The following is a 23,006-nucleotide window of genomic DNA, read 5'->3' on the forward strand; positions in this document are numbered from 1 at the left end:
ATCTCGGCTCGCTGCAACCTCTACCTCCCGGGTTCAAGTGATTCTCCTGCCTCAGCCTCCCAAAAGTTAATGTTCTTATTTTATAAAGAGTTATAAAAAATATTATGGGCCGGGCGCGGTGGCTCACACCTTTGGGAGGCTGAGGCGGGCGGATCATGAGGTCAGGAGATCGAGACCATCCTGACTAACATGGTGAAACCCCGCCTCTACTAAAAATACAAAAAATTAGCCGGGCATGGTGGCGGGTGCCTGTAGTCCCAACAACTCGGGAGGCTGAGGCAGGAGAATGGCGTGAACCCGGGAGGTGGAGCTTGCCGTGAGCTGAGATTGTGCCACTGCACTCCAGCCTGGGTGACAGAGCAAGACTCCTTCTCAAAATAAATAAATAAATAAAGAATATTATCAAAGGATAAACACCCAACACATAAAATTGGCACAGTGAGTGGCCAGGCTCTTTAGAGGATAGCTATTGTTGGGTCCTATTCGGCATCCATTCTCCCTTCTGGTGACTGCACCTTGATTTTCCTTAACTAATCAATGCTCGCTGTGGTTTAGGTCTGGCGGCTGTGATTTAGGTCTGGTGGCTTGACCCTCCAGTCCAAGGGTGGGCAGTTGACCTACGCCTATCCAATCAGCAGTATCCCATCTATTGAGCTAAAGTACTTGGTTCAGGCCGGGCACGGTGGCTCACGCTTGTAATCCCAGCACTTTCGGAGGCCGAGGCAGGAAGATCACCTGAGGTCGGGAGTTCGAGACCAGCATGGCCAACATGGTAAAACCCCGTCTCTACTAAAAATATAAAAATTAGCCGGCCACGGTGGCACGCGCCTGTAATCCCAGCTACCTGAGACTGAGGCAGGAGAATCGCTTGAACGCTGGAGGTGGAGGTTGCAGTGAGCCGAGTTCATGCCACCGCACTCCAGCCTGGGCAACAGAGTGAGATTCTGTCTCAAAAAATAAATGAATAAACAAAAATAAAGTATTGATTCACAGATGGACATGTGATCCTAGTTGGTCAAAGCTAATCCCAGAATTTACTCTTGAATGAGCAGGAAGAAGTGATTCTCTTTTCTGTTGAGTTTGAGATCATGGAAATATAAGCTTGGAGTTGCCAGAGGCCATCTTGTGAAACCAGAGAACTAAGCATCCCAGAAGGAGATAGAGATGAGAGAGACACTTGTTTTTAAAAGACAGTTTAAATCCCAGAATTTTGGAGGCTGAGGCAGGTGGATCACCTGAGGTCAGGAATTCAAGACCAACCTAGCCAACATGGTGAAACCCCGTGTCTACTAAAATACAAAAATTAGCCAGGCTAATTGTGGGGTCTGCCTGTAGTCTCAACCACTTGAGAGGCTGAAGCAGGAGAATCTCTTCAACCTGGGAGGTAAAGGTTGCAGTGAGCTGAGATGGTGCCAGTGCGCTCCAACCTGGACAACAGAGCAAAAGGAAAAAAAAAAAAAAAGAAAAAAGGACTGTTTATAGATCTTGGTTCTGATCATAGCTAAAAGTAGCTTTTTCTTTAAAATTAGACATTTTAATTGTGAGTCCATAAATTCTCGTTTTGGTTAAGCAAATGTGACATTCTGTCAATTGCAATAGAAAAAGTCCCAACCAGCTTTGTACAAAAATCGAATCAAAATGGATTAAAGACTTAAATCTAAGACCTAAAACTCTGAAGCTACGACACGAAAACACTGGGGAGGGCCAGGCGCGGTGGCTTACGCCTGTAATCCCAGCACATTGGGAGGCTGAGGCGGCACATCACCTAAGTTCAGGAGTTCAAGACCAGCCTGACCAACATGGAGTAACCTCGTCTCTACTAAAAATACAAAATTAGCCGGGCGTGGTGGCGCATGCCTGTAATCCCAGCTGCTTGGGAGGCTGAGGCAAGAGAATCGCTTGGACCCGGGAGGCAGAGGTTGCGGTGAACCGAGATCACACCATTGCACTCCAGCCTGGGCAACAAGAGCGAAACTCCATCTCAAAAAAAAAGAAAAGAAAAGACAGGAGAGGCCAGGTGTGGTGGCTCATGCCTATAATCCCAGCACTTTGGGAGGCTGAGGCGGGCGAATCACTTGAGGTCAGAAGTTCGAGACCAGCCTGGCCAACATGGTGAAACCCCGTCTCTACTAATAATACAAAAATTAGCTGGCCATGGTGGCGGGTGCCTGTAATCCCAGCTACTCTGGAGGTTTAGGCAGGAGAATCTCTTGAACCCTGGAGGCAGAGACTGCAGTGAACCAAGATCGCACCACTGCACTCCAATCTAGGGGACAGAGGGAGACTCTGTCTCAAAAACAAAACAGAACAAATACCAAAAGTGGGGGGACGCTCCAGGACATTGGTCAGGGCAACGATTTCGTGAGTAAAACTCCACCACAGGCAAAGGCAACCGAAGCAAAGATAGACACATGGGGTGACATCAAATTAAAAGCCTTCTTCCCAGAAAAGGAAACAATCGACAAAGTGAAGAGACAACCCACAGAATGGGAGAAAATATTTACAAACCACCCATCTGACAAGAGATTAATAACCAGAATATATAAACAACGCAAATGACTCAATAGGAAAAATTCTAATAATCTCATTTTTAAAATGGGCAAAAGATCTGAATAGACACTTCTCAAGAGAAGACACACAAATGGTGAACAGGTTACAAAAAGGTGCCCAACATCATCGATCATCAGAGAACTGCAAATCAAAACTACAATGAGGCCAGGTGTGGTAGCTCCTGCCTGTAATCCTGGCACCTTGGGAGGCGGATGCAGCCAGATCACTTGAGGTCAGGAGTTTGAGACCAGCCTGGCCAACATGGCAAAACCCCGTCTCTACTAAAAATACAAAAATTAGCTGGCCATGGTGGCAGGCGCCTGTAATTTTAGCTACTCGGGTGGCTGAGGTGGGAGGATCGATTGAACCTAGGAGACAGAGGTTGTAGTGAGTTGAGATCGTGCCACTGCACTCCAGCCTGGGCAACACAGTGAGACCCTGTCTCAAACAAAACAAAACTACAATGAGATATCATCTCACCCTAGTTAAAATGGCTTTCATCTTGGCCAGCGCAGTGGCTCACACCTGTAATCACAGCACTTTGGGAGGCCGAGGTGGGTAGATCACGAGGTCAGGAGTTCGAGAGCAGCCTGGCCAGTTGTTGGGAAGAAGCCCCCCAAAATCTGGCCATAAACCGGCCCCAAAACTGGCCATAAACAAAATCTCTGCAGCACTGTAACATGTTCACAATGGCCCTAACGCCCACGCTGGAAGGTTGTGGGTTTATGGGAGTGAAGGCAAGGAACACCTGGCCCGCCCAGGGCAGAAAACCGCTTAAAGGCATTCTTAAGCCACAAACAATAGCATGAGCGATCTGTGCCTTAAGAACGTGCTCCTGCTGCAGTCAACTAGCCTAACCTATTCCTTTAATTCGGCCCATCCCTTCGTTTCCCATAAGGGATACTTTTAGTGAATTTAATATCTATAGAAACAATGCTAATGACTGGCTTGCTGTTAATAAATACGAGGGTAAATCTCTGTTCGAGGCTCTCAGCTCTGAAGCCTGTGAGACCCCTGATTTCCCACTTACACCTCTACATGTCTGTGTGTGTGTCTTTAATTCCTCTAGTGCCGCTGGGTTAGGGTCTCCCCAACCAAGCTGGTCTCGGCAGCCAATAAGGTGAAACTCCGTCTCTACTAAAAAAAAAAAAAAAATTAGCTGGGTGTGGTGGAGCACACCTGTAGTCCCAGCTACTCAGGAGGCTGAGGCAGGAGAATCGCTTGAACCTGGGAGGTGGAGGTTGCAGTGAGCTGAGATCATGCCACTGTATTCCAGCCTGGGTGACAGAGTGAGACTCCTTCTTGAAAAAAAAAAAATTTCTTTTATCCAAAAGTCAGGCAATAACAAATGCTGGTGAGAATGTGGAGGAAAAGAAACCCTTGTACGTCATTGGTGGGAATGTAGATTAGTACAGCCAGTGTGGAGAACAGTTTGGAGGTTCCTCCAAAAACTAAAAATAGAGCTATCATATAATCCAGCAATCCCACTGCTAGATATATAGCCAAATGAAAGACAATCAGTATATCGAAGAGATATTTGCACTCCTATATCTATTGCAGCACTGCTCACAATAGCCAAGATTTGGAATCAACCTAAGTGTCCATCAACAAATGAATGTATAAAGATAAAGTGGTACATATACACACTGGAGTACTGTTCAGCCATAAAAAGAATGATATCTTGTCATTTGCAACAACATGGATAGAACTGGAGGACATTATATTAAGTGAAATAAGACAGACACAGAAAGATAAACTTTGCATGTTCTCACTCATTCGTGGGGGCTAAAAATTAAAACAATTGAACTCATGGAGATAGACAGTAGAAAGATGGTTACCAAAGGCTGGGAAGGGTAGTAGGGGGAAAGGAAGGAATGGAGATGGTTAATGGGTACAAAAATATAGTTAGATAGAATGAATATGATCTAGTATTTGATTGCACAGCAGGGTGGCAGGCATCTGTAGTCCCAGCTACTTAGGAGGCTGAGGCAGGAGAATTGCTTGAGCCTGGGAGATAGAGGTAGTAGTGAGCCAAGATTGTGCCACTGTACTCCAGTCTGGGAAACAGAGTGAGACTCCATCTCACAAGAAAAATAATAATTAATTAAAAAATAAAGAAATAGGCCGGGTGCGGTGGCTCACGCCTGTAATCCCAGCACTTTGGGAGGCCGAGGCGGGTGGATCACGAGGTCAGGAGATGAGACTATCCCGGCTAACACGGTGAAACCCCCGTCTCTACTAAAAATACAAAAAAAAATTAGCTGGGCGTGGTGGCGGGCACCTGTAGTCCCAGCTACTGGAGAGGCTGAGGCAGGAGAATGGCTTGAACTCAAGAAGTGGAGCTGGCAGTGAGCCGAGATCATGCCACTGCACTCTAGCCTGGGTGACAGAGCGAGACTCAGTCTCAAAAAAAAAATAAAATAAGGAAAAATAAAAGCAAAAAAGAAGAATCTCAGTGTATGATAATAAAGGAATCTGGCTGGGCACGATGGCTCACACCTGTAATCCCAGCACTGTGGGAGGCCGAGGCAGGTGGGTCACCTGAGGTCAGGAGTTTGAGACCAGCCTGGCCAACATGGTGAAACCCCGTCTCTACTAAAAATAGAAAAATTATCTGGGCATGGTGGCAGGGGCCTGCAATCCCGGCTACTCAGGAGGCTGTGGCAGGAGAATCACTTAAACCCAGGAGGCAGAAGTTGCAGTGAGCCGAGATCGAGCCACTATACTCCAGTCTGGGAGACAGAGTGAGACTCCGTCTCAAAAAAGAAAAGAAATGAAAAGAAAAGAAAATAACTCATGAACAAATCTAGTATTTGATAGCACAGCAATAAACAACAATTTATTTTACATTTTAAAATAATTAAAAGAGTGTAATTGGATTGTTAATAACACAAAGAAATGATAAATGCCTAAGGTGATGGAGACCCCATTTACCCTCATGTAATTACTACACATTGCTTGCCTGTATCAAAATATTTCACGTGCCCCTTAAATATGTATACCTACTATGTACCATACAAGTTAAAAATAAAAAATTTAAAAATTTTAGAAACAGTTTGAACCAATACAAGCATACACACTCACAGAAAAAAATACAGATGCCTTTCATGAAAAAAAAAAAAGGCAAATTACACCAATAATTTTAAAATGCAAAAAGAGGAGACATGGTTTGTCACTTGACCTGAAAAATAGCCCGTGTTGGCTATGTTCTGGGAAATAAGTATGCTCATAAATCACCAACGGAAAGTAAATCGGCGCAGCTCTTCTGGAGGGCAATTAGTCACTTGTATCAAAAACTTACTGGCTTACACTTTGAATGTGCAATTCCACTTCTAGAAATTAAAGAATGTGTGCCCAGACTTACCAATAAAATGTTCATTACAGTGTTGCATAAAAATCACAAAATGATTGGAAATGGCAAAGACGTACAACAACAAGGCAGAGATCAAATCAGTTCTAGTGTATGCATATACTGGAATGCTACGTCGTTGTTCAAATGATACTGCAGAGGTAGGATTATGAGTTGGAAAAGTGTTCATGACATATTATTGTATTCATTTTCTATTGCTGCGTAGCAAATAACCACTACTTTAGCAGCTTAAAACAACGCCCACTGATGAGTTCACAGGCTTCAGGAGGCTGGAAATCTAGGCGTTGGTGTGGCTGGCCTCTCTGTCCAGGGTCTCACAAAGCTGCAATCAAAGTGTTGGCCAGGCTGAGATCTCATCGGGAGGTCAGGGCTCTCTTTCGTGCTCATGTGGTTGTGGCAGAAGGTAGTTCCTCGAGGAGATGGGTTGAAGGGCCATTTCCTTGCTGCCTGACAGCTGGGGGCCGCTCTCAGTTCCTGGAGTTGGCCTGCCTCCCTCATCACGCTGTCCTCTTCATCTTTGGAGGAGCAGTAGAGAATCTCCCTGACATCAAGTCACCCTTTGAATCTTTCTGACCTGAGGAAATGCTCAGTCCTTTCAAGGAGACAATTATTAAGTGAGGCTCATCCTGCATAACCTTCCTATTTTAAGGTCAACCCATTTGGGGATTCAAGTCTCATCTGCAAGTTCTCTCCCTGCCGGCCCCTGGACTGACGTGTGATGGATTCGGGAGGAGGTGTGTGTGTACACCATTGTTGGGAACTGTAGCGGGCTCTGTTAGAATTTTGCCTACCACAATTATTAAGTAATAAAGAGCATAATACCAAAATGTACAGGGTGTTTCTATTTCTTGTAGCAAAAATGAAAAACACAAACAAAACAGAACAAGAGCTGACAAGAATACTGTGTCCATACAGCAGAGCCAAGGAAACACCGTAGCGTTTCCACTGCCTGTATTACCTGCTGTGTCCATACAGCACCGCTGAAGAAGCACTGTAGCGTTTCCACTGCTTGTATTACCTCTGGGAGGCATCGCACCCTCCTGTGTCTCCAGCTCTTCGACTGTGAAATGGTGAGAACAGTCCCCACAGTTTAGGATTCGGGAGGATTCATTGAAGGACACTGAACAGTGCTTAGAAAAATGTGAGGCTCCTGGTGCACACCCAGTAAAGTGGACTATTACGGTGATTGTATGTCAAGTCAGGAAAAACTTGATGCCAAAATATTCATAGTAGTTATCTCAGGGAAACGAAATTTTGTGAGTTTTTTTTTTTTTAATGGAGTTTTGCTCTTGTCGCCCAGGCTAGAGTGCAGTGCAATGGCATGATCTCGGCTCACTGCAGCCTCCGCCTCCTGGGTTCAAATGATTCTCCTGCCTCAGCTTCCCAAGTAGCTGGGATTACAGGCATGCACCACCACATCCAGGTAATTTTGTATTTTTAGTAGACATGGGGTTTCCCCATGTTGTTCAGGCTGGTCTTAAACTCCTAACCTCAGGTGATCCGCCCACCTCAGCCTCCCAAATTGCTGGGAATACAGGCATCAGCCACTGCACCCAACCGTGTGATTTTTACAATTGTTTTTTGCTTATCTGAATTTCTTAAACATATCTTATTATTTAATAAAAATAAGTTAAAATGTTAAAAGAATAAATATGACTCTCTGCCCACAACAGGTTGCTACTGAAAGCTGTTCAAATGCAGCCCATCATCCCTTGAGTAAACCTCTGATCCTTACGGCTGTGCCATGCACTGTTAAGCTCACTGTCTCCTTTGCAGGGACGACCATCTTTGGGATGAGCGGCTTTGTGCTGCAAAGTTAAGAACTGGGTCTGCACTGTCATCAGAACAGCAGTGGGAATTGAAACCCCGACTTCTTGCCAAAAGCTCAAAGGGAAGAAATCACTTATTCTGCTTGGTTGACTTCGTCATGTTCATTAAACAACCCTCGCAGGAACTAGATACTTCCAGAATAACAGAATTTTTTTTTTTTTTTTTTTTTTTTTGCAGTTGGTCACTTTCAAGTGCTATTAATAAAAGTCAGGAAAAGGAAACATAACTAGGGCAAAGAAACCACAATTCCACATGCACCTGCTTTATTCAAATGCGGATTTCTCTTTCCTCCCTCTCTTTTTCCTCTTCTCTCTCTCTATCTCTATCTCTCTCTCCATCTCTCACCCTCCCTCTCTTTCCCCCTCTCTGTCTCTCTGTCATTGTCTGTCTCCTGTATCTCTCTCTCCCTCTCTCTCTCTCTCCCTCTCTTCTTACCCCTCTGTCTCTTGTCCCTGTCTCTGTCTCTCTGTCTCTCTCTCTCTCTCTCTCTCACACACACACACACACACACACACACACACACACAGCATTCATAAGTTTGCTGTACCATGGGGAGAAATGATGGTACAAAAACTAGAAACTCTGATAGAAACAAAGAAACAGAGTGCCTTTCCTGTTAATGCTCTAAAGGAAAAAAGGAGGGAAGTCGTGTTGATTTTTGTCACAGAGCCACTTCTAAAGTCAGTATGCCCACCATGCTTTCTCTTGAAAATGCTATCATTTTTGTACAGGCTAGATAATAAAGTTTTATTTTCCCTGGTGCTAGGAACTGGAAAAATAGTCTGAGCAAACACTATGATCAAAGAAAAAAACAGGTTTTGCTTTACATTTATTGTAAGACCCTTATGTTAGAAGCATCTGGAGAAATCTTATGAGAGATGTCTACAACTTTTTCTGTTCTACTGCTCTCCTCCTCGGTAATTATTTCTACATTATCCCATAATAACACATTGCGTTTGTACCCTTTTATGTTACCTACTTGAGAGAATCATAAAAGACTCCATCAAAAGAACTAATTAACTATGATATTGTTTATCGTTTTTTCTTGCTTTACAAATGGGTAAACTGAAGCCATGAATGTGTAAAGTAATGGGTCCCAAAGGAGATGTGAGAATATCTTACCTTGTGGAACAGGTGTATTTCAGAACAATCAAATATAAGTGAATTTCAGTTCAGCAAATCCCCTTGTAACACTGACTCCCATTAAAAAGTCAGAAATGGGCCAGGCGCAGTGGCTCACACCTGTAATCCCAGCACTTTGAGAGGCTGAGGCAGGTGGATCACTTGAGGTCAGGACTTTGAGACCAGCCTGGCCAACATGGTAACACCTCATCTCCACTAAAAATACAAAAAATTAGCTGTGCACGGTGGCATGTGCCTGTAATCCCAACTACTTGGGAGGCTGAGGCAGGAGAATCGCTTGAACCTGGGAGGGGGAGGTTGCAGAGAGCCGAGATCGAGCCATTGCACTGCAGCCTGGGTGAGAGAGTGAGACGCCATCTCAAAAAAGTCAGAAATACATTCTTATAGGAATAAAATCTTGTAACAGTGCACATTTAAAGATTTGATGAAACTCAACAAACATTGATTGACTGCCTTTACCCAGGCATGTCACTGTCCCAGGCAAGCCGAGGTTATAGGCACAAATGACTTGGCTGTCGAGGAGGTCACTATCCAGTTGAGGGGAAGGGGCTGACTGCTCCATGGCTAAATGCAGAACGGGATCAGGACAGCAGACAGGGCCAAAGAGCCTCAGAGTTAGGGAAGGTGAAGAATAGTCCCAGATGAGGCGATTGGGGGCCTTCATCAATGCAGTCATGTGGCTGGGCGTGGCGATTCATCCCTGTAATCCCAGCACCTTGGGAGGCCAAGGAAGGTGGGTGGATCACTTGAGGCCAGGAGTTCGAGACTAGCCTGGCCAATATAGCGACACCTCATCTCTACTAAAAATACAAAAATTAGCTGGGTCTGGTGGTGCGCACCTGTAGTCCCAGCTACCTGGGGGGCTGAGGCAGGAGAATTGCTTGAAACTAGGAGGCACAGGTTGCAGTGAGCCAAGATTGCACCACTGCACTCCAGCCTGGGTGACTGAGCGAGATGTCATCTCAAAAAACAAACAAACAAACAAAACAACAACAACAACAACAAAATGCAGTCATCTTTGAAGAGGGCTTTTGTGGTGGTCTGAAGGGTGACCCCAAGAAAGAAATGTACATACTGTAATCCCCAGAACCTGTAAATCGGATGTGCTCAGTCCATGTGTGCTGCTGTAACAAAATACCGTAGACTGGGTGATTTTCAAACAATGGGAATTTATTTCTCACAGTTCTAGAGGCTGGGAAGTTCAAGATCAAGGCGGCAGCAGACCTGGGGGCAGGTGAGGCTGCTCTCTGCTTCCACAATGTTGCCTTGTTGCAGCATCTTCCAGAGGGGAGGAACTGTGTCCTCCATAGCAGAGGAGGTAAAAGGAATGAACTTACCCCCGAAGACCTTTGAGGGGATGAACGCTGCGTCCTCCATAGCAGAGGAGGTAGAAGGAATGAACTCACCCCCAAAGACGTTTGATAAGACACTAACCATATCCATGAGGGCAGAGCTCTAATAGCCTAATCACCTCCTAAAGGCCCCACCTCTTAATGCTGTTGCATTGAGGATTCAGTTTCAGCATCAGTTTTAGAGAGGACACCATCATTCAAACCACAACAGTGACATTATGAGAAAAAGTGATTTTTGTTGTAACTAAAATAGGGATCTTAAGATGAGGAAATCATCCTAGATTGCCCAGCATGCCCAAAATCACATGATGAGTGCCTTTAAAATAAACTTACAGGAGGCTGGGCGTGGTGGCCCACGCCTGTAATCCCAGCATTTTGAGAGGCTGAAGCAAGCAGATCACCTAAGGTTAGGAGTTTGAGACCAGCCTGGCCAACATGGTGAAACCTCATCTCTACTAAAAATACAAAAATTAGCCAGGTGTAGTGGTGCTCACTGGTAGTCCCAGCTACTTGGGGGGCTGAGGCACGAGAATTGCTTGAACCCTGGAGGTGGAGGTTGCAGTGAGCCAAGATCCCACCACAGCATTCCAGCCTGGGTGACAGAGCGAGGCTCCATCTCAAAAACAAAACAAAAAAAAAAAAAAGAAAGAAAATTACGGGAGGGGATGCTCCAGCAGAGGAGGAGGCCATGTGACCCCGAAGGCAGAGACTGCAGTGATGGGGCCACAAGTCAGGAAACACCAACAGGCTGGGCCCCATGACTCACGCTTGTAACCACAGCACTTTGTGAGGACAGAGCAGGAGGACTGCTTGAGGCCAGGAGTTTGAGACCAGCCTGGGCTACACAGGCAGACCCTGTCTCTAATTAAATTTAAAAAAAAAAAAAGATGAAAAAAGAAAAAAGAAACACCAGCCACCAGAAGCCGAAAGATGCAACGAACAGGTTCCCCACTAGAGGCTCCAGAGGAAGGGCCCCTCTACTGACACCGTGATCCCAGACGTCTGTCCTCCAGAGCCAGAGGAAGGGCCACTCTGCTGACACCGTGATCCCAGATGTCTGTCTTCCAGAGCAGGAGGAAGGGCCACTCTGTGACACCGCGATCCCAGACGTCTGTCCTCCAGAGCCGGAGAAGGGCCACTCTGCTGACACCGTGATCCCGGACGTCTGTCCTCCAGAGCAGGAGGAAGGGCCACTCTGCTGACACCGTGATCCCAGACGTCTGTCCTCCAGAGCAGGAGGAAGGGCCACTCTGCTGACACCGTGATCCCAGACGTCTGTCCTCCAGAGCCGGAGGAAGGGCCACTCTGCTGACACCGTGATCCCAGACGTCTGTCCTCCAGAGCCGGAGGAAGGGTCACTCTGCTGACACTGTGATCCCGGACGTCTGTCTTCCAGAGCGGGAGGAAGGGCCACTCTGCTGACACCGTGATCCCAGACATCTGTCCTCCAGAGCCGGAGGAAGGGCCACTCTGCTGACACCGTGATCCCGGACATCTGTCCTCCAGAGCCGGAGGAAGGGCCACTCTGCTGACACCGTGATCCCGGACATCTGTCCTCCAGAGCCGGAGGAAGGGCCACTCTGCTGACACCGTGATCCCGGACGTCTGTCCTCCAGAGCCGGAGGAAGGGCCACTCTGCTGACACCGTGATCCCGGACGTCTGTCCTCCAGAGCCAGAGGAAGGGCCACTCTGCTGACACCGTGATCCCGGACATCTGTCCTCCAGAGCCGGAGGAAGGGCCACTCTGTGACACCGCGAGCCCGGACGTCTGTCCTCCGGAGCCGGAGGAAGGGCCGCTCTGCTGACACCGTGATCCCAGACATCTGTCCTCCAGAGCCGGAGGAAGGGCCACTCTGCTGACACCGTGATCCCAGACATCTGTCCTCCGGAGCCGGAGGAAGGGCCACACTGTGACACCGCGAGCCCGGACGTCTGTCCTCGGAGGAAGGGCCACTCTGTGACACCGCGAGCCCGGACGTCTGTCCTCCGGAGCCGGAGGAAGGGCCACTCTGTGACACCGCGAGCCCGGACGTCTGTCCTCCGGAGCCGGAGGAAGGGCCACACTGTGACACCGCGAGCCCGGACGTCTGTCCTCCGGAGCCGGAGGAAGGGCCACTCTGTGACACCGCGAGCCCGGACGTCTGTCCTCCGGAGCCGGAGGAAGGGCCACTCTGCTGACACCGCGAGCCCGGACGTCTGTCCTCCGGAGCCGGAGGAAGGGCCACTCCGTGACACCGTGAGCCCGGACGTCTGTCCTCCGGAGCCGGAGGAAGGGCCACTCCGTGACACCGCGAGCCCGGACGTCTGTCCTCCGGAGCCGGAGGAAGGGCCACTCCGTGACACCGCGAGCCCGGACGTCTGTCCTCAAGAGCCGGAGGAAGGGCCACTCTGTGACACCGTGAGCCCGGACGTCTGTCCTCCAGAGCCGGAGGAAGGGCCACACTGTGACACCGTGAGCCCGGACGTCTGTCCTCCGGAGCCGGAGGAAGGGCCACTCTGTGACACTGTGAGCCCAGACATCTGTCCTCCAGAGCTTCCGTGGCTTAGGCCACGGAGAAGTTCGTGGTTCTTTGCTTTGCAGCCCCAGGAAGCCTTGAGCAAGGGAAAGGTCAGTGTGGAGAAGAAGGAGGCCATGCCCAGCGGTGGAGAACTACTTCCATTTTAGAAAACAAAAAAGTGGCCAGACACAGTGGCTCACGCCTGTAATCCAAGCACTCTGGAAGGCCGAGGTGGATGGATCACGAGGTCAGGAGATTGAGACATCCTGGCTAACATGGTGAAACCCCGTCTGTACTGAAAATATTTAAAAAATAGCCAGACGTGGTGGCGGGTGCCTGTAGTCCCAGCACTTTGGGAGGCTGAGATGGGCGGATCACGAGGTCAGGAGATCGAGAGCATCCTGGCTAACACGGCGAAACCCCGTCTCTACTAAAAATACAAAAAATGAGCCGGGCGTGGTGGCGGGCGCCTGTAGTCCCAGCTGCTCCGGAGGCTGAGGCAGGAGAATGGTGTGAACCTGGGAGGCAGAGCTTGCAGTGAGCCGAGATCGCGCCACTGCAGTCCAGCCTGGGTGACAGAGCAAGACTCCGTCTCAAAAAAAAAAAAAAAAAAAAAAAATCCCGTCTCTACTAAAAATACTAAATTAGCTGGGTGTGGTGGTGCATGCCTGTAATCCCAGCTACTTGGGAGGCTGAGGCAGGAGAATCACTTGTACCTGGGAGGCGGAGGCTGCAGTGAGCCGAGATCACACCACTGCATTCCAGACTGTGTGACAAAACGAGACCTCGTCTCAAAAACAAACAAACAAACAAACAAAAAAACCAGAAATACCTGAAAGCCGTGTGCCGTGGCTCACGCCTGTAATCTCAGCACTTTGGGAGGCTGAGGCGGGCAGATCACCTGAGGTCAGGGGTTCGAGACCAGCCTGGCCAACACAGTGAACTGTGATCTCTACTAAAAATACAAAAATTAGCAGGGCCTGGTGGCACAACTACTCAGGACGCTGAGGCAGGAGAATCGCTTGAACCCAGCAGGTGGAGGTTGCAGTGAGGTGAGATTGTACCACTGCATTCCAGCCTGGGCATCTGAGTGAGATCTTGTCTCAAAAGGGAAAAAAAAATAGAAAAGAAAAAAAATACCTAAGACTGGGTAGTTTTTAAAGAAAAGAGGTTGAATTGGCTTGCGATTCTGCAGGCTTTACAGGAAGCACTGCAGCTTCTGCTTCTGGGGAGGCCTCAGGAAGCTTCCAATCATGGCAGAAGGAAGACGGGCAGTGAGGCGTCTCACATGGTGGGAGCAGGAGCAAGCGAGTGCGGCGAGTTCACACTTGTAAACTACCAGAGCTGGTGAGAACTTGCTTACTCTCATGAAGACAGAACGAAGGGGATGGCACTAAACCATTCATGAGAAATCCACCCCCATGGTCCAGCCACCTCCCACCAGGCCCCACCTCCAACACTGGGGGCTACGATTTCACATGAGATTTGGGTGAGGACACAGATCCAAACCCATATCAGGGGCCCACATTGGACGTAGTTTCAAGGTGGACCTGGGCAGGTGTTTCCAGATGAGATTTGCGTCCGTGAACTGAGTTGAGCAAGTGCCCTCCCGGGTGTGGCTGGGCTTCATCCAATCCGTTGAAGGTCTAAGTAGAGCGAAAAAGGTGGAGGCTGGGCGCGGTGGCTCACGCCTGTAATCCCAGCACTTGGGAGGCGAGGAGGGCCTGCGGATCACTTGAGGTCAGGAGTTCGAGACTGCCCTGGCCAAAATGGCGAAGCCCCGTGTCTACTAAAAATGCAAAAATTATCTGGGTATAGTGGTGTGTGCCTGTTATCCCAGCTACTCAGGAGGCTGAGGCAAGAGAATTGCTTGAACCCAGGAGGCGGAGTTTGCAGTGAGCCGAGATCCCACCACTGCACTCCAACCTGGGGGACAGAGTAAGACCCTGTCTCAAAAAAAAAAGGAGGAGGAAAGAGGAATTTGCCCCCCCCTTCCCCACCCCCCCTCCATTTTCCCCACTGCCTCACTGCTTGAGCTGGCACATTTCATGTCATCTTCTCAGCAACCACCCCCACCATTCCCTCTCCTCCCTCAAACTGGGATTTACACCATTGCTCAGGCCTTCAGACTGGAACTGAATTACACCACCAGCTTTCCTGGTTCTCCGTATGGCAGACAGCAGATCAGGGTACTTCTCAGCCTTCATGATTACATGAGCTGATGCCTCATAATAAATCTCCATTTACGAATATGAATTTCCCTTTAGTTCTGTTTCCTTGGAGAACCCTGACTAATACAGGTATCTACTGGCATTTGGGGAAAAGCATTTTTTCTTTAGGCAGGGATGTCCCATACGTTGCAAGGTGTTAAAACTTCTGGGCCTAGTTGTGAAATATTGATGACATTCCTTAATCATTCTGACAACAAATTTCCTTCTCCATCCCCAAATTTCCAAAAGTCCTCTGGAGAGCAGTTCTGAATCTGGTTCAACCACTCATAAGCTGTAGAGAGACTAGAAAAGAGATAATCACAGAGTCAGGCAATTTTTACCTGCAAGATTTTAAAAAACAGAGTTTTTAAAGTTCTTCATAGTTTCTTATATTACTGAATTCCTTCCTTCCTTCCTTCCTTCATCCCTGCCTCCCTCCCAGTCCCTCCTTCCTTCCCTTGTTCCTTTCTTTCTTCTTACTTTTATTACTTCTTTTGTATCATCAAGAATGAGTGTTGAATCCTACTGAATGTTCTTATTCCACCCATTGAGAGGGTCATATGTATTTCTGTTACCGGAAAGGGGTTCTATTGCAGACCCCAAGAGAAGGTTCTTGGATCTTACACAAGAAAGAATTCAGGGCGAGTCCATAGAGTAAAGGGAAAGCAAGTTTATTAAGAAAGTAAAGGAATAAAGAATGGCTATTCCATACACAGAGCAGCCCGAGGGCTGCTGGTTGCCCATTTTTATGGTGATTTCTTGATGATATGCTAAACAAGGGGTGGATTATTCATGCCTCCCCTGTTTAGACCATATAGGGTAACTTCCTGACGTTGCCATGGCATTCCTAAACTGTCATGGCGCTAGTGAGAGTGTAGCAGTTGAGGACAACCAGAGGTCACTTTCATTGCCATCTTGGTTTTGGTGGGTTTTGGCCCGCTTCTTTACTGCAAACTGTTTTATCAGCAAGGTCTTTGTGGCCTGTATCTTGTACCGACCTCCTATCTCATCCTGTCACTTAGAATGCCTTAACCTCCTGGGAGGCAGCCCAGTGGGTCTCAGCCTCATTTTACCCAGCCCCTATTCAAGAGGGAGTTGCTCTGATTCAAATGCCTCTGCCATTTCCTCTTTTAATCTATTAATTTAGATTGCTATGGCAGAGGTGACTTACTGCAAACCTATTCTGCCACTTTTCTTTAGTAACATGATTGTATTTAGGTGGCAGTGTACCCAGTTAATAGACTGCATGTCTTAGCCTCCTTGGATGCAAGAAATGGCCACACGGCCAACACAATAAAGGCATAGGGCTGTTTGCATTTTTAGGAAGACACTTAAAAAAAAAAATACACCATCTGGAGTGCACCACTTTTGCCTTTCCTTCCTTCCTGCTGCCTGGAATGTTGATGTGATGGGTGGAGCTGTAGCAGTCCTACTTCCTTATCAATTCCTTGATAAGGTGATCTTGAGACTAGAAGCTAAACACTAGCATGATGGAGTAGACAGAGGAAAGTCTGGGTTCCTGGTGATGGTACAGCCACTATATTAGGCTTGGGCCACCTTCTTCTGAACTTAATTTACGTAAAAATAAACTTCAAATTTTTTCTAAACACAAGAATACAGATCGAGGTTGTCAAGGAATTGAAGTGAGCCTTCAAGCACTGTGTGAAATGGCACATTCAGATTTCATCTAAAGCAGGCAGCCACTTCCCAGCTTCAGTCAGCCACAGGATGGTGGCTTCATTTAATCAGAGCTCTCATTTTTCAACAGATATCAGAAATTCCAACTTCTATATGAAAGCTCCCAATTAAAAAATGGTGGCTTGGCCAGGTATAGTGGCTCACGCCTGTAATTCCAGTACTCTGGGAGGCCAAGGTGAGTTGACTGCTTGAGCCCACGAGCTCAAGACCAGCCTGGACAACACAGTGAGACCCCACTTCTACAAAAAATTAGCCCAGCATGGTGGTGCACATCTATGGTTCCAGCTACTTTTTTGGGAGGCTGAGATGGGAGGATCACCTGAGCCCAGGAGGCGGAAGCTGCAGTGATCCATAATCACACCATGGCACCCCCAGCCTGGATGACAGAGTGACACTGTCTCAAAACAAACAAAAAATAATAGCTCAGCTTTTATGAAAAACACAGTGTAGCCTAAATACATCTAAGGATGATATTGAGCCCACAGGGCTGCCAGTTCAACTCTCCTTAGGGAGGTTCCTTTCTGGGCTCATGCTGAAGTCGCCTTTGTAAAATCAGAAATGTATCTGTTCACATTTAGCTTTTAATATCCCATGGGCAAGGTGAAATAGGGGAAGATCATGGGCAAGTGCCCCCCTCTACTTCTGTACACCACACCAGACACTGCGTTTTATTGCCTCTTCTTGGTGTGTAGCAAATATATCAGGAGTCCACTCAAAACTTATTTATTTATTTAACACTGAGTCTTGCTTTACTGCCTAGGCTGGAGCGCAGTGGCATGATCGTGGCTCACTGCAACCTCCGCCTCCTGGGTTCAAATGATTCTCATGCCTCAGCCTCCCAAGTACCTAGGACTACAGGCTTGTACCACCATGCCCATCTATTTTTCTATTTTTGGTAGAGACGGGGTTTTGCCATGTTGGCCAGACTGGTCTTGAACTCCTGGCCTCAAGTGATCCACCCACCTCGGCCTCCCAAAGTGCTGGAATTATAGGAGTCAGCCGCCGTGCCCGGGGTCAAAACCCTTTTTCTAAAATGTCATTAGAAGGGGGTTGTGACAGCTCTGTGCAACTTGTCCCCTTTCCTGTTTCCTTGTGTAATTCTGTTGGAAAGTATTAAGTTGTTTAGCAGAATGATAATATTTTCAGATCACTTTGGTCCTTTAAAAAGGATGTGGCCTGCCTGCCTGGTGCCTGGGAAGCTGAAATACCAGGAAGAAGAGCAAAATCCTGGGTGTTTTTTTGAGAGTGAGAGGAGGACAGGATTTTGATTGTTCTACAATAATATAAAACTCTTCCCTACTCCATGCCACACTGAGAGACAGAGTGGTGGGTCTACCTGGGAGAAGCCTGCGGAGCCGAATGTGCCCTCCAGGATGGACTTTTATATCTTGATAAGCCTGGGGGTCACCATGCTGCATAGGGAGGCCGGAGACCTGCCACTGACGGTGGTTATCCCATGTCATGGCTTTCTTCATTCCCACTTTCCCTTTTTGAGGCTGGAAGGTATTTAGGGGATGACAGAAAATCCAGTTTGAAGGTAAATGAAAATATTGGGCACCCACTAGAATGTTGCACATCTGTAAATACATGTGCATCTTTGTAAACACTTAACAGCTGTTTTGGGGGGTGCTTGTTTAAATCCACAGATGGCATTTTGCCAGAGGCCTCCTTCAGTTCCCTATTTCTCTCACTCAAGGTATCCTATTTTGGAGATCCAGACCAGGTGCAGCCCATGCACCCTGATGAAGCCCAGGTTCCCCTCTCCAACATCTTTCTCAGCCGACAGGTGCGGCCCTGAAATGGGTTTCTACTGTCTCCTCACACAGTCCCCATGTTCCCCTCCTCGGGTTAGTTTTAGGGTAGTCTAGCCTGGGAAGGAATTTGGGACTGATCATGCCACGTTCCCTGGAATGGGACTAGAAAGGAATCCTGGGCTTCGTGCGGACCAAGGCCCCACTCAGGTTGTCATGGAAAATGAGGCTGAGAGCCCCTCTCTGCAGCACCCTGTGGGACGGAACCCGAGGTCTCTGCTGGTCCCGGTGGGCACAGACCTGCAGCCAACCCGGTGCTCCGTGAAGCCCTGATTTCCCAGTGAAGCCCATGGAAGCCATCACTGGTTTCCATGGGAGCGGACCATGGCCACCCCTGCTCCTGTTCCCTGTGGGAAAGGACCAAGGCCGCCCCTGGTCCTGGTCACTGTGGGAAGGGACTGTGGTCACCGCTGGTCCTGGTCCCCGTGGGAGGTACCGTGGTCACCGCTGGTCCTGGTCCCCGTGAGAATGGTCTGTGGTCACCGCTGCCTGTTCCCTGTGGAAGGGAACGTGGTCACTGCTGGTCCTAGTCCTCTTGGGAGGGACTGTGGTCGCCGCTGGTCCTGGTCCCCGTGTGAGGGACTGTGGTCGCCGCTGGTCCTGGTCCAGGTGGGAACGGACCGCGGCTACCCTGGTGATGGACCCCACGGGGCACACCCGCGCCACCCCGCACCCAGGGCTCGCGTCGCCCGAGACCCCCGGTTCCCGTCCCCCTCCCCGCCTGGCGCCGGAACCTGCGAGCTCGGGCGCGGCCTCGGGGAGGGGCGGGCGCGGCCTCCCGGAGGGGCGGGCGGGACAGACCCAGCCGCCCCGGCTCCCCCGCCGTCCGCGTCTGCGCCGGCCCCGGGGCCTGGTCGGCGGCGGCGGGGCCGGTCGATGGCCCGGGCGGCGGCGGCGGCATGCGGCTCCTGTTCCTGGCGGTGCTGCGGCCACACACCGGCAACGCGGTCACGGCCCAGCGCGTTCGGTAGGTGCAGGGCGCCGGGGCCTACGAAGCCGGGGCCGGGGGCCAGGTGCCGGGGGCCGGGGGGCGGGGACGCGGGACTCGGGGACGCAGGGCGCTCAGCCAGGCCCCCTCCAGCCGCGCCGGGGCCGTCCCGAGCCGCGCGCACAAACGGATGGGCCGGTGCCGCCTGCCGGGCGCGCGGGGGTCGGTGCCTTCTGCGTGGCGCGCGTGTCCCCGGGTCTCCGTGCGGCCGGCGCATTGGCCTCGCGCTCTCCGGAGGGGACTGAGCAGGTGAACAGGCCCGGAGCCTCTCGTGGAGGGGCCCGGGAAGGCCTCGCTGCAGAAGCAGGATGGGAGCGGGATCCGCAGGGATGCGCAGCGGGGTCCGCGGAGCTCCCGGCGGGGGCGCGTTTCCAGGCCGGGGACCGCGGTGCCAGCCCTGCCCTCGCGGATCGGGTCTCGGCTGTGTGCCGGCGTCCGGGGTCCTGTCCCCGAAGTCCCTTTCCCACCTCCCCTCTGCCCTCTCTATTCTCGTCTTCCTGGCTGGTTAGCTCCTTCACACTCATCTTTTTCTGCCTTTGTCTTATTTGTTTACTTGTTGGTCTGTGTTCTGGTCGCTGGAACGCAAGCCCGGCGGGGGCCCGGGGAGGGGCTGCCGCGTTAATCCCGCCGCCTCCCAGCCGCACAGCGGGCGCTCGGCCTGTATTAGCCGGATAAACATATTCCTTGAGGCGAAGCCTGGGAAGTGCCAGGATTAGAGCCTGCAGCTTAACAGAAGCCGTGTGTGTGTGTGTGTGTGTGTGTGTGTGTGTGTGTAAAAGCGGACTTGCTTCATGAAATTCCCCAATTTACTTCCCTTCTGTGGGCCTGTTTCCTCATCAATTTATTTTTTTGAAATAGAGTCTCGCTGTGTCACCCAGGCTGGAGTGCAGTGGCGCGATCTGGGCTCACTGCAACCTCCGCCTCCCGGATTCAAGCATTCTCCTGCCTCAGCCTCCCAAGTAGTTGGGATTACAGGTGTGCACCACCACGCCCGGCTGATTTTTGTATTTTTAATAGAGACAGGGTTTCACCATGTTGGCCAGGTTGGTCTCGAACTCCTGCCCTCAGGTGATCCGCCTGCCTCGGCCTCCCACAGTGCTGGGTTTACAGGTATGAGCCACTGTGCCCGGCCTCCTCATCATTAAAATGAGCAATTGAGACTCCACCAACACTTTCATGTCCCTTTCAGCTAATTTCTCCTAAAGATCATAAGCAGAAATGACCCAGAGAGGATCCATCAGTTTTCTGAAATTTGCTGGAAAATTTACACTCAGGTTTCATGGCGCAGGTTTCTATTAAATAGGTCAGTGATGCTCCGCTTGGGTTTAGCAGTGAGGAGCCCTTTGTGTTCCTGGCTCTGTTGGATGAACCAGCATCCCAGTATGGGAGAGGAATGAAGGAGGTGATTTCACATAGGGATTAGTGCTATTAAGAAAGCAAAACTAGGAGGCTGAGGCAGGAGAATCGCTTGAACCTGGGAGGCAGCGGTTGCAGTGAGCCAATTGATCCGGGATCACTCCACTGTACTCTAGCCTGGGCGACAGAGCCAGACTCCATCTAAAAAAAAAAAAACAAAAAAAACAAAACAACAACAACAAAAAAACAAAAAACCTAGGGCAGGCAGTCATGGCGGCTCAAGCCTGTAATCCCAGCACTTTGGGAGGCTGAGATGGGAGGATTGCTTGAGCCCAGGGGTTAAAGACCAGCATGGGCAACATGGTGAAACCCTCATCTCTACAAAAAAATAATTTAAAAATTAGCTGGTGTGGTGTGTGCATGCCTGTGGTCCCAGCTACTCAGGAGGCTGAGGCGGGAGGATCACTTGAGCCCAGGAGGTTGAGGCTGCAGCAAAGTGACATTGCACCACTGAATTCCAGCCTGGGTGGCAGATCAAAACTCTAAAAAATAAAACAAAACTGTTAACGGAAAGAGGTCCTGATCCAGAACCCGATAAAGGGTTCTTGGATCTTGCACAAGAAAGAATTCAGGGCGAGTCCTTAAAGTGAAAGCAAGTTTATTAAGAAAGTAAAAAAATAAAAGAATGGCTACTCCATAGACAGAGCAGCCCCTAGGGCTGCTGGTTGCCTTTTTTTTTTTTTTTTTTTTTTTTTTTGAGACAGAGCTTCATTCTTTCGCCCAGGCTGGAGTGCAATGGCGGGGTCTCAGCTCACTGCAACCTCCGCCCCCCCGGGTTCCAGCGATTCTCCTGCCTTAGCTTCTGGAGTAGCTGGGATTACAGGCGCCTGCCACCACACCCAGCTGATTTTTGTATTTTTAGTAGAGACAGGGTTTCCGCATGTTGGCCAGGCTGGTCTCGAACTCCTGACCTCAGGTGATCCTTTGGTCTTGGCCTCCCAAAGTGCTAGGATTACAGGCATGAGCAACTTCGCCTGGCCTTGGTTGCCCATTTTTATGGTTATTTCTTGATGATATGCTAAACAAGGAGTGGATTATTCACTCCTCCCCTTTCCAGACCATATAGGGTAACTTCCTGGCATTTCCATGCATTTGTAAACTGTCATGGTGCCGATGGGAGTGTAGCAGTGAGGACAGCCAGAGGTCGCTCTCGTTGCCATCTTGGTTTTGGTCGGTCTTGGCTGGCTTCTTTACTGCACCCTGTTTTATCAGCAAGGTCTTTATCACCTTGTATCTTGTGCCGACCTCCTATCTCATTCTGTGACTTAGAATGCCTTAACCATCTGCGATTGCAGCCCAGTAGGTCTTAACCTCATTTACCCAGCCCTTATTCAAGACTGAGTTACTCTGGTTCAAACGCCTCTGACAAAACTACATAAAGTGATTGAGAGGCATGATGATGGCTGAGATGCTTTAGAGAATGTGGTCCGGGAGGCTGTCTCAGGAGATGACACTGAAGCTAAGACCGAAAAGAGGCTGTCACTGAGATCTGGAGGGATGGTCCCAGGAAGGAATAATGGTGAGAACACAGGTCCTGAGCTGTGTGAGAAGCAGAAAGGCAGCCAGGGTCACTGGACTATAGAGAGTTTGGGGCCAGTCCTAGGAAATGAGTCAGAGAGAGAGGCCAAATCTGGCTTGTACATGTGGTGGGGAAAACACTTTGTGCTTAAGAAGTAATTACCACTAAAAAAAACAAGAAAACAAAAAAAGATGGTGAAACCCCATCTCTGCTAAAAATAAAAATATTAGCCAGCTGTGGTGGCACAGACCTGTAATCCCAGCTTCTCGGGAGGCAGAGGCTCAAGAATCGCTTGAACCTGCAAGGCGGAGGTTGCATGAGCCAAGATGGCGCCACTGCACAACAGCCTGGGAGACAGAGCAAGACTCCGTTTCAAAAAAAGAAAAGAAAATCAAAAACAATGTTGAGTGACCGAAGAACCTGAACGGGCACAGAGTTAGAAGCTTCAGGCAAAAAGGAAATACTACCTGTTATTTAATATTTTGCTCCTAACGAGCTGTAAACCCACATCTTCCAAGGGCCCAAACTCACACCCACCCACAAGCTCACGTTACTTTTGTCCCAACTCAGAGGTGAATTAATAGAAAAAGTAACTGTGTTAGCTGCCATCCTGAGATTCA

At 49.3% G+C, this 23,006-nt stretch overlaps 2 protein-coding genes and 1 long non-coding RNA gene across 9 annotated transcripts in view; 1 reads left to right on the forward strand and 2 right to left on the reverse strand.

The window, feature by feature from the left end:
- Positions 1–10,886: 10,886 nt before the first annotated feature.
- Positions 10,887–14,951, reverse strand: LOC112205022 (uncharacterized). The gene is given in 3 exon segments (XM_024348147.3): positions 10,887–11,117; positions 11,120–12,604; positions 14,853–14,951. Coding segments are annotated over 3 exon segments (1,803 nt in total). The 3' UTR covers positions 10,887–10,898.
- A 35-nt stretch (positions 14,952–14,986) lies between these two features.
- Positions 14,987–19,063, reverse strand: LOC129136696 (uncharacterized). Its single transcript, XR_008538605.2, has 3 exons — positions 18,900–19,063; positions 17,989–18,148; positions 14,987–15,257 (listed from the first exon to the last, which is right to left on the reverse strand). It is a non-coding gene; the product is annotated as an uncharacterized LOC129136696 (long non-coding RNA).
- Positions 19,064–19,257: 194 nt separating this feature from the next.
- The window catches only part of GLT1D1 (glycosyltransferase 1 domain containing 1), a 131,088-nt gene continuing 127,339 nt past the window's right edge, over positions 19,258–23,006 (forward strand). For 4 of the 7 annotated variants that reach the window (XM_016924622.4, XM_016924623.4, XM_054664712.2 and 1 more), the window contains exon 1: positions 19,258–19,430. In XM_016924622.4, coding sequence (XP_016780111.1) covers positions 19,363–19,430 — 68 coding nt within the window. In that variant the 5' untranslated portion in view covers positions 19,258–19,362. The remainder of the gene's footprint in view (positions 19,431–23,006) is intronic. The other 3 variants (XM_054664715.2, XR_008538604.2, XM_016924624.4) reach the window with 3 other exon arrangements.

The sequence above is a fragment of the Pan troglodytes genome, chromosome 10 (genome assembly GCF_028858775.2).
Source record: "Pan troglodytes isolate AG18354 chromosome 10, NHGRI_mPanTro3-v2.0_pri, whole genome shotgun sequence".
Classification (NCBI taxonomy): Eukaryota; Metazoa; Chordata; class Mammalia; order Primates; family Hominidae; genus Pan; species Pan troglodytes.